General features: G+C 38.9%; 1 protein-coding gene across 1 annotated transcript in view; it reads left to right on the top strand.

Annotated features, from left to right (window-relative positions):
• LAMA2 (laminin subunit alpha 2) overlaps window positions 1-13,553 on the top strand; it is a gene marked incomplete at its 5' end in the record, with an annotated part of 363,202 nt that overhangs the window by 312,809 nt on the left and 36,840 nt on the right. Inside the window, 4 exons of the mRNA XM_084261417.1 lie at window positions 3,053-3,207; window positions 4,821-4,964; window positions 5,846-5,979; window positions 12,007-12,166. Coding sequence (XP_084117543.1) covers window positions 3,053-3,207; window positions 4,821-4,964; window positions 5,846-5,979; window positions 12,007-12,166 — 593 coding nt within the window. The remainder of the gene's footprint in view (window positions 1-3,052; window positions 3,208-4,820; window positions 4,965-5,845; window positions 5,980-12,006; window positions 12,167-13,553) is intronic.

The raw sequence follows: 13,553 nt of genomic DNA, 5'->3' as shown, positions 1-13,553 counted from the left end.
CTGTGGTGTGGTGGTTTGACCCTGGCTAGAGGCCAGACACCCACCAAAGTCGCTCCATCCCTCACCTTTTCATCTGGACAGGGGAGAAAATGTATTTTGAGAAACTTAGGAGTTAGATAAGGACAGGGAGAGATCATTCTGCAATCAGCATCACAGGCAAAACAGACTCAACACAGAGTGAGGACAGAAAGGAATCTAATTTAGTACACTACACACACAGTGAAACCAGAGTCTGATAATGAGATCTTAAAGCACCTCCTCCCACCCCTCCCTTCTTAGCAGGCTTCACTTTAGTCATGATTCTGCTCCCTTCTTCCACCCTGAGGTGTCACAGGGGACGATGGGGATGGGGGTTTCAGTCAGTTCCTCACTTTTCCTTCTTAACGGCAGGAGGGTGAGAGGGGAGGCATGCACTCCTCACACTCCTCCCCTGCTCTAGTGTGAGGTCCCACCCATGGGAGACAGTCCTCTACAAACTTCTCCAGCATGAATCCTTTTCCCACGGGGCTTCAGCTCCTCACCAACTGCCCCAGAGTGGGTCACTTCTGTGAGGTGCAATCTCTCAGACCCAGACTGCCCCAGCCTGGTCCCTCATGGAGTCACAAGTTCCCCTGCAAACCTGCTCTGGCGTGGGCCTCTCTCTCCTAAGGCTGCAGGTCCTGCCAGGATATTGCTCTAATGTGGGTGGCAGCATCTTCTATCTGTCTCCACACACTCCAGTGTGGAGACTCTCCACAGGCTGCAGGTGGGGTCTCTGCTCCTCGTCCTCTTCCGTGGGCTGCAGGGGCACAACCTGCTCCACCATAGTCTTCTCCACAGGCTCTAGGGGAATCTTTCTCTCTGGTGCCTACAGTGCCTCCTCCCTCTCTCTTCTTCACTGACCTTTTTGTCTGCAAAGTATCTTACATCTCACTCCCTTTTCTGGTAGCAAAAGGTGTCTGCTTGCAGGTTTTTTTCCTCCTAAATGTGAATCACAGAAGTGTTGTGAGCGTTGCTGCTGGGCTCAGCGCTCATCAGTGGCGGGTCCGGCCTTGAGCTGGTTGGTGTTTGTTCTGTCAGGCCTGCAGAGAGCTTCTGGCTGCTTCTTGCAGAGGCCACCCCTGCAGCCCCCCTCCTCCACCAGAACCCAGCCATGCAAAACTGCAACGTATGGACAAACACCCTTGTTAAATTGTAGTTGTACCAGTGAAAGAAGTTAAACCCAATGACTGTCATTGCCTGCCTATTGCAAATTCCTGATTCCTCACTGACTGAGGTACATGCGTGAGCCCCGGGTATAATCCCCACCAGGCAGACTGATGCATCCTAGTGTAGACAATATGAAAAATACTTATTAATTGAAAGAGTGTGGTTAGAGTATGGTGGGTTATGGAACAAGAAGAACTACGACGGTAGGGTAGTAAAAAACAGTAGGGTAGTAAAAATCTGCTGTGAACTGGCCTAAAAGTGATAGTTTCCTGGCATTGCTGGGACTGGTCTGTGGCATCTCTCCTAGCCCAAGTATTCTAAGACTATGTGTATGTTAACATTTTAATTGATATCAGGAGCAATAACTTAGAACTGAATCTTTCAATTGTCCCCAGTCACCATTATTTGGTTCACACTGAGGACTGGTCTTAACACTTGCAGACTCTTTCATGTCAGACAAAGCTTAGCTGAAAGATGTTCTTCAGAAGTGCATTTTTACCACTCTTCAACTGCTAATGGATACTTGGAATACAGAGCAAGGTTAAAGTAAATGCAGAGTAAACCACTCCAAATGTATATAGCAAGTTGGTACTCATGACAGCATGCTAAAGCAGACATAGCCTCTCTCGTATGTCAGAGTTCAGTCTCTGAATCCTCATTATGCAGATATGCAATATATAAAAGGCAGTTATTTTCTAGATTAATTCTGTTCCTTAATTTACTTTATATTTGTGTTTAGATTTATTTTTTCTGACGTTACCTTCTGTTTTTCTCTTTTCTTTGTCTCCATATCTTGCCTTCAGAAATCAGTACGTACTTTTTTCTTCTGTTGCTGCTTTTACTGTGCCTTTTCCAGTAAGCAATGGCTCAGTGCTCACCACCAAAGCTTCTGCATGGTGCTCTACAGTTTACATTCATTGAAATAGTTAAAAAGTTGCTTTTTGCAGGCTCTGAGAGAAGGTAGCTTGGTAACTGCTTTCATTTGTGTGAAACCTTAAGGAACATCTTGAAGGTTTGCTGTCAGTGTCTGGGTGACTATTCAAAAACCAGATGTATTGATGTTCATGCTTTGTCTAAGTATTATTATTGTCATTATCATTATTATCATTATTTCATTATACATTCTTCTTGTAAATGCAGGTTTGTCCCTTTCAGTGTCATCCACACAACCCATCCTCTCATGCCAGCCAAGTGTTCCAATCCTTAGACCTGCTGAAGTGCCCAAGAGAAGGCATGGCTCACTGCTTGTATGTTGAGAGGCAAAAAGAAAAAATCATTTTATGCTTAGAGAAAAGGAAGAAAAAGATCTTTGTGAAATTATTAATTTCACCTGAAAAAAAAAATCAAAAAGTAGTTGCAGTTTACTGCCCCAATTCATTAATCTGCTTCCAGTACATATGTTAAACTTGTGACCAGAATAAAACAGTTTTTTAGTTGTGGCCTTTAGAATTAATTCAAGAATTAACTTCAGGTTAATTCTGCCCTGCTTTCATAAATTACTAATGGAACTAACCAGTTTTCATTAATCTAGCATTTTCCTTCAAAACTGGAGTTTTTCAAAAAGTCATTATTTTATTCATAAGTGTATTGTGTTACAGTAAATGTTTTCCATTGTCATCACCCTGACCTGAAGCATAGTTACTGCTTCAAAATCCGGCTTTAACTCTTGTGTTTGCTACCATTGCTACTTTACTTGGTTTCTAAATATTCTTAAATTATATTCTGTTCAGGTGGCTTCCTCATCTGTGTGTACATCACAGCAGCATATACAATCACCTGAGTATTGCGTATGCAGAATTTTCTTGGATTTTATTATTGCAATGTATAATTACTCTAAAACTCTGCTTGTTTCTTTCTTGTGAAGTTGCTGATGCAGATTCCAGTATTAAAACCCTAGAAAAGGAAGCAGATCGCCTGCTAGACAAAATCAAGCCAATCAAAGAACTTCAGGATAACTTAGGGAAAAACATTTCTCAGATAAAAGAGCTGATAAACCAAGCTCGGAAGCAAGCCAATTCGGTAAGCACTCTTGCTCAGTAAGATGACCTTTGGAGTGGAGATGGGATTTTGTTTTCTTCTTTTCTATTTCTTTTCCACAGGGTGAATCCTGCCTAATTCTAACCATGTGTAAAGAGAACAAATAATGGAGTATAATTTCTCAGAGAAACAGAGAATATTCTGATGATTGTTGCTCTGTTTCGTGTTTCTCCATTCAAAACATGCCCTTGTTAAATGGATAACATCTGTAGTAATGTATCTGGCAAGGCTGTTATTTAAGAAGCATTGTGGATGGTAGTGTGGCAGAAGAGTGATGACATCATTGATTTTTGGGAAAATGAAAATGGGGGGGTTCTGCCTCAGCATTGATATTAAGCCCTGAATTAATTTCATTTCATAGAACTTCTATTACCTGACAATGACACCATCTCAAACTCACCAAATTTGCTGAGTTTGTTTACTTTTCCCATATTCTTCACTTTCTTTGTCAAGGAGCAGTTCTGAGGACTCAAACTTGAGTTAAGAATGTATTTCTAGTCCATTTAATGAGGTTGGAGTCTGTCTCCCTGACTCGGTAATACTCCAAACTCAAGGATCAGCTGGTTAAAACGAAGGTTATTCAGCTTGTGACCTGATGTAGTAAAGAAGGAGGAAATCTTGAAGATGGTACTTAAAAAAATTTCCGGAAAAATGGTTGGAAAAATAATCTACAGAATAATAGGATCCTGGGAAAGAAATATATTCTGTATACCAAATTAAATTTGCCCACAATAGAAAGACAGGCTACAGTGATGTTACATTCATCTTCTGTCTGAATGTTTTGAAGCACTCAACTGCTCAACATTTCTGAGATAGGGAAATGGTGAGTTTGGTCATATAATGGATCTCCTTTTTGACAAAGTTTGCCCTGAGCATAAGGTGATGCCATTATGTACAGCTGCTCAATACATAAACATGACTAGCTGGAATTGAAATACCATTGTACTGTCATTAGGTCTGTGCTGGCATTAGGAAAGCAAACAGTACACTGTTTTTATCTATGCTCAGAGCCTGAGGAGACTAGCATACATATCCAAGTGCATGTGTCACTCAGCTGTGAAAATGAAACTTAGTTATGAATACCAACTCCATTAGGGGCTGTGTAGAAGCAGTGATAGGCACCACTGCTAGTTTGAAAATAATCGTTAAAAGGTGTCTTAAATTGGCATAATCAAAGATGTTACAAGGAAAAAACAGATCATCCTGTCTACATGATGGCAATGTTCTGTGATCCCCTCAGGAGTGCTGCCTTTTTATGGCTGCATTTCTGCTTATAGTCTGTCTCCCCTGCTATAATCCCACTGCTGCTCATGTTAGAACAGTATATCGTCTAGCTATTTTTAATCCAGTGTTGATCCTTTCAAAACTGAATGCCATAAAGAGCTTTTATTCCCTTTTAATAAAAAAATCCCAGAAAGAAAAATCCATTTCTCTCTCCTGTGCATATCCCAGCAACTCCCAGGTACATGTAACACAGAAATGGGAAGGAAGAAAATACAAAGTGTAATATTCTTATAATTATTTGGAAGCATGTGAAGGCATTTCTGGAATAATAAATAGTAAACTGAGTTCTTTCTGCTATGCTTTTTTTGAAGATCAAAGTGTCAGTGTCCTCTGGAGGCAATTGTATTCGCACATACCGCCCGGAAATAAAGAAGGGAACGTATAACACCGTCATTGTCAACGTGAAGACAGTAGTTGCTGACAATCTGCTTTTTTACCTTGGAAGTGCCAAGTTTGTAAGTCTGTCTCCTGCTTTTCATGTCAGGGTTACTCAATGAAATCAGACTACTGACAAATACAGAAGATGAGAAAGGCTTCAAAGCAGTAGTAGAGTGCCTAACATAATCTACTGCCTTTGGTATTACTATAGGGGCTTCTAAAGTATTACCAGAAAATAGTTTTTAATATTTTTTAGATATGTTATCTAGATATGAAATGGCAGGCTCATAGTACATGGAGTACATTAGAGCTTTAATATTCACAGTGCAACCAGGGTAATTTTGGGGTTGGTTGTGGGTTTTCCCTTGGGAATGAAGTAGCTAATCATCTTGCATCTGCCAAAGCTCCTATTTGTTGTAATTCTAAGCCAAGACTACATTGCCAACTATTGTATTGATGACCGATTCAGTTTCCCATTAGCCCTATAGTAGACAGGCTTCTAGAACAATTAATAATTTTGTGGTACAATTGGGAAAATATTCTGCCTCAAGTATTTTGAACTATATGTTTTATTTATTGAATACAAAATGAGGAGGGTAGGTGGCATTACGTGTTAGCCTAGGATCCTGACATTGTTGTGCCATACAGTGGATACTTCTCAATGTTACTCTGAGCTAAATCCTTCTCTTGATGGTTACAATATTAACACTTCTGTAAATCTAGCAGCCCTTTACAGATTATCTCTGACAGAAGTCATCTGCCATCCTTGGCTTAAGATTCCTTGCTTGAAGCAACAAAAGCAGGAAAATGGTTTTATTATTGTGAGAACTAATGTTCAAACTTTATTATCTGTATGTGGGTTTCTGATGTGTCGTTAGACCTGAAGTCTGAAGGGGTTTGGAAAAACTTCCTTTAATTTAAGTATGAGATTGCTTCTATTTTCATATTTGATGTGTAGACCGACTTCCTGGCCATAGAGATGCGGAAAGGCAAGGTGAGCTTCCTGTGGGATGTGGGCTCTGGTGTCGGACGGGTCGAGTATCCAGATCTGACCATTGACGATGGGTTCTGGTACCGGATTGAAGCTTCGAGGCAAGTAGAGATTTCAGTTCCATATTTGGTTCATAAAGAAAAAAATGTGTACATTTTACACATTCTGCAAGTTGTCATACTTGAGGTTTACATGGAAATGTTGGCTGCATTTGAAACATGGGGGTTGTCTTTTTTTAAAGATGATGCCATAGATATGACCAATTCTAGTTGGGTTTAATGGAAGCTTTTGAACCTATGTCCAATAGTACCAAAGCTGTATATACTACAATTACTGTTGAAATATGAACTGTTCTGTGTCAAGAGTTTATTTTCACCACATATTTCCCCTCTAGCATCAACAATCTACAACTGCTTATATTCCCTTCTGTTTACATATCGCTCTATCGATTCTCTTCTTCAACTAGTTTCCTTTTAAAATCGGTTACAGATTTTGACACTCAGATAACTACTTTTCTCCTTGAATTTCAAAGAGGATCACCTTTTCTGAATTTCTAGTCTTGATACAGCACTGCAAACACCATCTGCCGTACACCAGTATCTTGATTCTTACTCAAAATGCCATTTCCATAAGCAGGATGTCTCCTCAAAGTGGAGATTCTTAAAAAAGATACAGTTTATGAAAACCCAAGGATAAAATGTTGTGGAAAGTTCGATACTTTCTACCTTGAGATTAGTTATTGTGTGCTCTTGAACGGTAGAAATATCAGCACCTTGATATTCAGTTTTCACATTTGTTACTTGAAGCTTATATTTTCCATTCAAGTAGAAAACACATGGCATATGGTGTAGTAATTACAACATAAAGATTACATAACTATATGCTTTATCCTCCACTGCTGAACAGATTTTAGTAATTTAGATAACATCATCCATATTGCAATTTGACATGAAACTGAGTAATTCCTCCTGCATCATTACAGGTAATTTCACATAGTATTAAACATAGAAGCACAATGTAGTCAGAAAATGAGAGAAAGAAGAAGAAAGGAAACAAAGCACTCTAATTCTAGTTGTATCCGTAGCACTCAGAGGAGGGAATGGTGTCCAGTTTAAATAATTTAGTGAAATCACAGAAATCAGCCATTTAGAGCAGAGAATTAAATAAAATTATGGCACTGTCTCTAGAAACTGGCTTAACAAAACTTTATTGCCAGGAAAATACAAACTGGGGCCCGATACAAATTGTTGAAATCTTCACCAGTTCATGTTATGCATACTAAAATAGCTCCATGACACAGTAATGCCAGACTTTCATTTACAAGAAAGCTGCTTCAGCAGAATATGGAGCCAGGACATGGTATAAAAATTCACACATCCTACAAAAGCACATTGCCTATTAAGTTGGGTGTTCTGGATATATAGAATGTGCATGCCATTAGTTTTGAATGAACTGCTGGATCAGCAATTTAGAACAATTACAGCAGCACAAATGTGAAATACAGAGCAGTAGTTAGGAGAATTACATTGCAGAGACATTAGTTGGATTTGTGAGATTAAGATGAAGAACTCAGGACTGATATTGCATTCTTAAGGAAGACTTCATAAATCACGTACTGTACTGAAGATTCTTCAACTTTGAACATTTGAATCCCTTTAATCACTCTCCTCTGACTCCATCCACAAGCCATTGGAGAGTTTTACTCATTTCTCATTCTCTTACCTTTTTTCTCTAAATTTCTGCTCAGTTCCAGATGCAGACTTCTTTCCCAATCTGACAGGGCCACCAGAAGAGCTGGAGCGGGGCATCAGCTTCGGGTGGGAACGTTAAGATGAAATTCTGGCCTTGCAAAGTTTTGCAATTAATTTCACTGGTAACGGGCACTGACACACAATAATAGTGATATCTGTTCTTAATCATGGATCCCAAAGGGCCTTAAGAAGAGGTGATCAGGTAGCCCAGAGGTTATGAAGCTCTCAAGGCCACTCAGCATACTGACTGAAAACTAAATCTGAAAAAGCTGACTGTTGAGTAACAGCCAGATGAGTTTAGTTCAGTTAACATCTGTGCCAAAATTCCCAGTGTGTTAAGACCAAACTGATAGTTACTGCATCTGGTTTCCAGGGACACTTTTAATTCTCATCACCTTTTTATTTAAAGCAGACTAATACTTTGCATTTTATTGTATATTCTTTTTTTTTTCCTATGGGATTTTCTATAGGAATTCCCTGTATTTTGATAATACAGGAATTTAACAGAAGTCACTTAGAGTTACTTACCTGCTTGCAGAGGTAAATCTAATTTGTCTTAAGAACTGCAATCAATCAAAGTATCAATTAACAAAGGAAAATCTGGTATAACAGCACTTGACAAAATTATTTAAAGCAGGTTTGCTACACGCGAACAACGTCCGTTTGGTGAAAGAGCGAAAGGGATGATAGAATGTCTTTGAGGCTCTCTAGGTCAGTGTCACTTCAGCAGGCCTCCATTAGGAGCAGGACCTGCTTAGCTGTGATCCTAATCAAGTGTGATTGTAAGTATTGTTTTAATTTTTAATGGCAGGGTTAAGCAGCTCCCTTCCTTTGAGGACAAAGGATGCTTGAATCACAGCTTCACTGTAGACACACGCAGCCCAGCTCAGCAAGAATTCAGTCTTAAACTGCTAAGGCCCATGTACTTTCCCAGGAAGATTTTCTGTGCTTTCCAAGGGGCCAAGGAGCAGAGGTTTCTACATGGCAATTTGTGATCTAATGTTGATGACTTACAGAAGTCTTCCTCTTTACATCATGCACCTTCTAAAGAGCGAACCCTGCATGCCCAGCACTGTGCATCCAACAATCAGCCACACGGTGCTGGTACATCATCTGTAACCCTTCAGTTTCACAGAACTATCACTAGAACAGTATCTTCTAACCTGACAACTTCTCATGCACAGGATAGCAATGTCTTTTTGCTGTCAAGTTAGTCAAGTTCTTTCTTCAAGCTCAATTGTCCTCCTTAAATAAGAGAGAATTATTTATGGAAGGGATGCCATTGTTAGCATTTCAGCCTGTTTGAAGATGAGAGACATCTGTGCTATTTGTCACATATTAGACACCCTAAAAAGTGTCAGTCTGCTCAGTGACTTCTGCATTATTGCACCTGGATGTTTTTAAACTGGAATCTTGATTTCAGCACAATATAGATTGAAAGTGCCAATGACTTTCTTTCAGAGAGCATCAAGCTAAAGCAGTTTAAAAAATAGCCTCTCGAGCAGCTGTTGTCTTTCAACAATTACTACATGGAGAACCTTTATCCTTAAAGGGCTTCACATCAATAAATCTTCTGAAAACAATAAAGTTAATATTTGGAATTTCTTCTGCATAGACAGCTATCTCCTTAGCATTCAATTAATTCTGGAATAAAAAGTAAAATATTGTAATTGAAAAAATATTGTTAAGAAATCCTTTAGAATATGTGGGTGGTTTTAGCCCACCTCTTAAAAAATTACTTGGAGCAACTACACATTTGCATATCCCAGATGTCACTTAGGAGATTCCCTAGGAAACTTAGTGTTGGATCCATGTGGTTTCCAGAGCTTCACAATCAAGGTACAGGTCAGTAATTGAAGAGTTCCAGTGGGTTTTTTTTTTTGCAAATGAGTGTTTTTCACATTGAAAGCATTGAGATCCCTGGCTACAAAGAGGGCAAAATGGAATAGATCTACAAATGTATTTCCCACTTATTGGTAACCCTCAAAATTACTGTGCAACCCTGCTTCATAGTTCAGGAGAGATTAATCAAAACTGAAGTGTCTCCATTAAATCTTTGGGGTTTGTTGGGGATTTTTAGTGACTTTTGTCCATCTCTATGTTATTTCATAATAAAATTCTCAATTCATTCTCGTTTTTGGGTAATAGAATCATAGAATCAGAGAATATCCCAAGTTGGAAGGGACCCATCCGGATCATCAAGTCCAATTCCTGGCTCCACACAGGGCCAGCCAAGTCAGAGTATGGGACTGAGTGCAGCATCCAGATGCTTCTTGAACTCAGTCAAGCTTGGTGCTGTGACCACCTCCCTAGGGAGCCTGTTCCAGTGTCCAACCACCCTCTCAGTATAGAACCTAAGAGGTGCTGAGCCAAAGGAAGTTCAGAAGAGTGTTTTTTAGACATAAAATGCATAGTCTTACAGGATTTTTTCCACCCTCTAGAGCTCTGATCCAGTAAACTTTTTAAATCCAGGAATTCTGTAAGTACAGGATAGCACTGTCTACATTTAGCTTATTCAGTAGCCTAAGTTATGCAGTCTTCCTTACTGTGCTGTAAATGTGAGTTTGTCAAGTAAAGCTTTATTTCACAAAAGATGACAGTTCTCCCCAAAAGGTATGCTTTTAACTTTTACTTTGCTTGTTAGTTCAATACCCCAAGCCAATCTTTTTTTTTTCCTAATTAGTCAAAAAGGAATTTTGCATCTTTGCATGCAGCAAAGTTCAGGACTTAGAAAATCAAAGGGATTTTAAAAAAACCACAACTTTCTGTCTGTGTCTTGACAGAATCTTGATAGAATGAGTGTGTAACTTTTCGTTTAGAAAAGCTGTGTGTTGAAATTCTTGGTGAATTTTATCACCTCTATCTAATCAGCTTCCTTCCTTTCCCTAGAAACTTTTTCCGCAAATACAGATATAAAATCTGTTTTCTGAGGAGAAATCTGTTTTGACTAGCTTGAGAACAGCTACTGAGTAATTTTTAGAGCCTAATCATGTAGCCAGCGAAATACCATATGTAATCTAAAAGATGGGTAGTGACTCGAGATAGGTATACACTCTTTGTAAACTGTTAGAGAAAAGGAAGTAAGTTTTGTTTAAAATGTTGTGTTTCTGCATGGAGTGTCAAACATATAAATTAGAAAAGTCTCGTACAATTGATACCCATTCTGAGTGTTTCAGTGCTAGTTAGGGTTGTGGGATCAGGCACCTGTGCTAGGAATTTCCAAATTAACATGACAAGGGGCATGGGAAATCCAACGTACTCTTAAAATTTATATAAAGCAGCAATTTCCAAAGCTATCCATAAATCCACAGTATGTCATCTCCCTCTGCCTAGCTCATATCCCAACCATTCCTCCACCACATTGTTGAGCGTACTAGATACTTCATCTTCCCATGGCAGGATTTGGGTCACACTACATGCTTATTCCACAATCATATTATTACCCATAAGAAATTGTTGTGTTGATTATGGTCCATTTGTCTGGGGTGAAACTGTATCTTATGGTCACTACAAATGCCTAATAGTTTACTCCTGTTAAGTAGTAAACTTTCTGTGGAAAGCTACCCTCCATACTGCTGTATACTAAAGTAATATTAAGAAAATTACTGCAAAAGATTCAAAATTATTCAAATTTCATTTGAAATACCTTTCTGTATACCTGAAAGACTAAGATGGATCATCTCTCTCCACATTCGGTTCCTTCTATTGGAAAAATATGTGAGCAAACTTTTTCCATAACAGTTACTACATTAATTTAACCTAAGGAGTAGAAAATTAACTATTGCAGAAAGTGTTAACAAGTGGCAAATTCTGTTGTTGTTGTCACCATCAATATTTGATATGGTTCATGGGGGGCAATGGGGTAACATCCTTAAACATAATGTGGTGTTTGATAAGCAACCAGAGAGCTCCACTGCAGAAAATGCATAGTCCATGCACCACAATGAAGGAAATTTAAGTTCTCCATCACATTATCAATAATTTCAGTTCAAATAGAATCTAATATGCCTTATCAAATTCAGAAATTTAATTCATAACCTTGCCTACATCATTTGTTAGATCAAGGAAGAATTACTTTACACTAATTTCATCTCAATAATTTAAAAAATGCAGCTTCTTTGGTTTAGTCAATAGAAGCTCCACTTCAGCTGTATAGTGGATTTCATTCAAAAAGGATATTGAGGTGAGGAAAAAAAAACCTGTTTCTGTGATCGTGTCTTCAACTTACACAGGGATAAGTTATTTGTGTCAAAATGGAACATAATCAAATCAGTAATGCAAGCCTCTATTAAAAGATGTCATCCAAAATTGACTTTTCCTGTGTTTGGTTTAACTGCTGACTTCTGTATGCTTAAATTATTTTGTTAAAATCCCTAGGACTGGGAAAAATGGCACAATCTCAGTGCGAGCTCTGGATGGTCCCAAAGCCAGCATCGTGCCAGCCACATTCAGCGCTGTCTCTCCTCCTGGATATACCATTCTGGACGTAGATGCCAATGCCATGTTGTTTGTTGGAGGCTTAACTGGAAAAATAAAGGTAATGCTCTGGTGCTAGTGTATGATCTGGCTGGTTATGTGGACAGTTTTGGTTCTTGCTTACAGTAGAAACAGTAAACTTTATTATGCTGGTATCATTCCTGATACATTTCCCGGTGGGTGACAGCAGTGTGCCCCAGTGGCTGAGGGCCAGTGGGATCCTAGGGTGCATCATTTGCAGTCTATTTTTGACATATCTGTTTATTTTCTTCATTTTTGTTCCTGTTCTCCCCCCTGTACTACCCCTTTTTTTAATTGCTACCTGTATCAGACCCCTGACCTGTTTTCTTTTCCCCAGTTCGTTGCTTCTACAGGGCTTAAGTTAATGGGAATCACAGAATCAAAGAACAGGAGGGGTTGGAGGGGACCTCTAGAGATCATCTAGTCCAACCCTTCTGCCAGAGCAGATCACCTAGAGCAGGCTGCACGGGACAGATTTATGCCAAATAGAACGGATAGAAATCTTTCAACAAAAAAATGCTCTCCAATAAGTACTAATTAGCATATATTTTCCTGTGGCATTAATTACAGACCAATTTATATGAGCTGATTTTTTTTTATGTTAACATTACCCAAAAAAATCTTCATTTAGCATTAAACAGTGAGACTTTCCCAGGGAACTCAAAGAACTTCTTTTTGCACCGAAGTTTGTATGTGTCAAGTGTTGAAATAGCACAATATTTTATGGTCCAACTTTCCATTTTTTTTAGAAAGCTTAACTTTCTAGATGAAATATGTGGATAGAAATATTTCTTTCTTACAGAGAATACTGTGGGTGAAAATGTAAAGGGAGACAAAGACAAAATCAGAGGATGCAAGAGGCATAATGAATGTTCAAGGAACCCGAAAAGAACTCTTGAGATTTTGGTCTAGGAAAGTGCAAGTCAGTCCATGTAAGAAGAACTCAGACTTACTCTGTTTTATCTGAAATAGATTCCCAAAAATCACAGTTTTCAAGTTCTAAAGATGCAGGTGCAATGAATCTTGACTTTTCTTATTGAACTTGAAGGGTCTGTATAACTGCCATTCATTTTCTTTTATGTGATTTTATTTTATATGGGAAACAGGCAAGGAAGTCAGTTGAAGATTTTCCTGCTGAACTTCATGTTAGAAAAAGCATCATTTTTCTGTGTTCTCCTTACAGCCATAGCCAGAGGTTCTGTTTTGCTGTCTGTCTTCCAGCTTTCTATCTAAAGACAGCTAAAGGTGTTTGTTTTCATCTCTTAGCCCTAAACAAGAACCCTTGAAACACACTTCTAAAAGTAGTCAGTTGCTAGAAGGGGCTCTGTACTGCAAAAATCAGTGACCCTAAACCAGAATGTCCTCCCTGGCTTTCTGTACCCTGTCCCTTTCATAGGCTGTTTCAAACGGAATGAAAATAAACAGGA

This window comes from Gallinula chloropus (assembly GCF_964237585.1).
Source record: "Gallinula chloropus genome assembly, chromosome: 3".
Taxonomy (NCBI): Eukaryota; Metazoa; Chordata; class Aves; order Gruiformes; family Rallidae; genus Gallinula; species Gallinula chloropus.
Note: the sequence above shows the minus strand (reverse complement) of the source record. Positions and strands in the feature narration are given on the sequence as shown.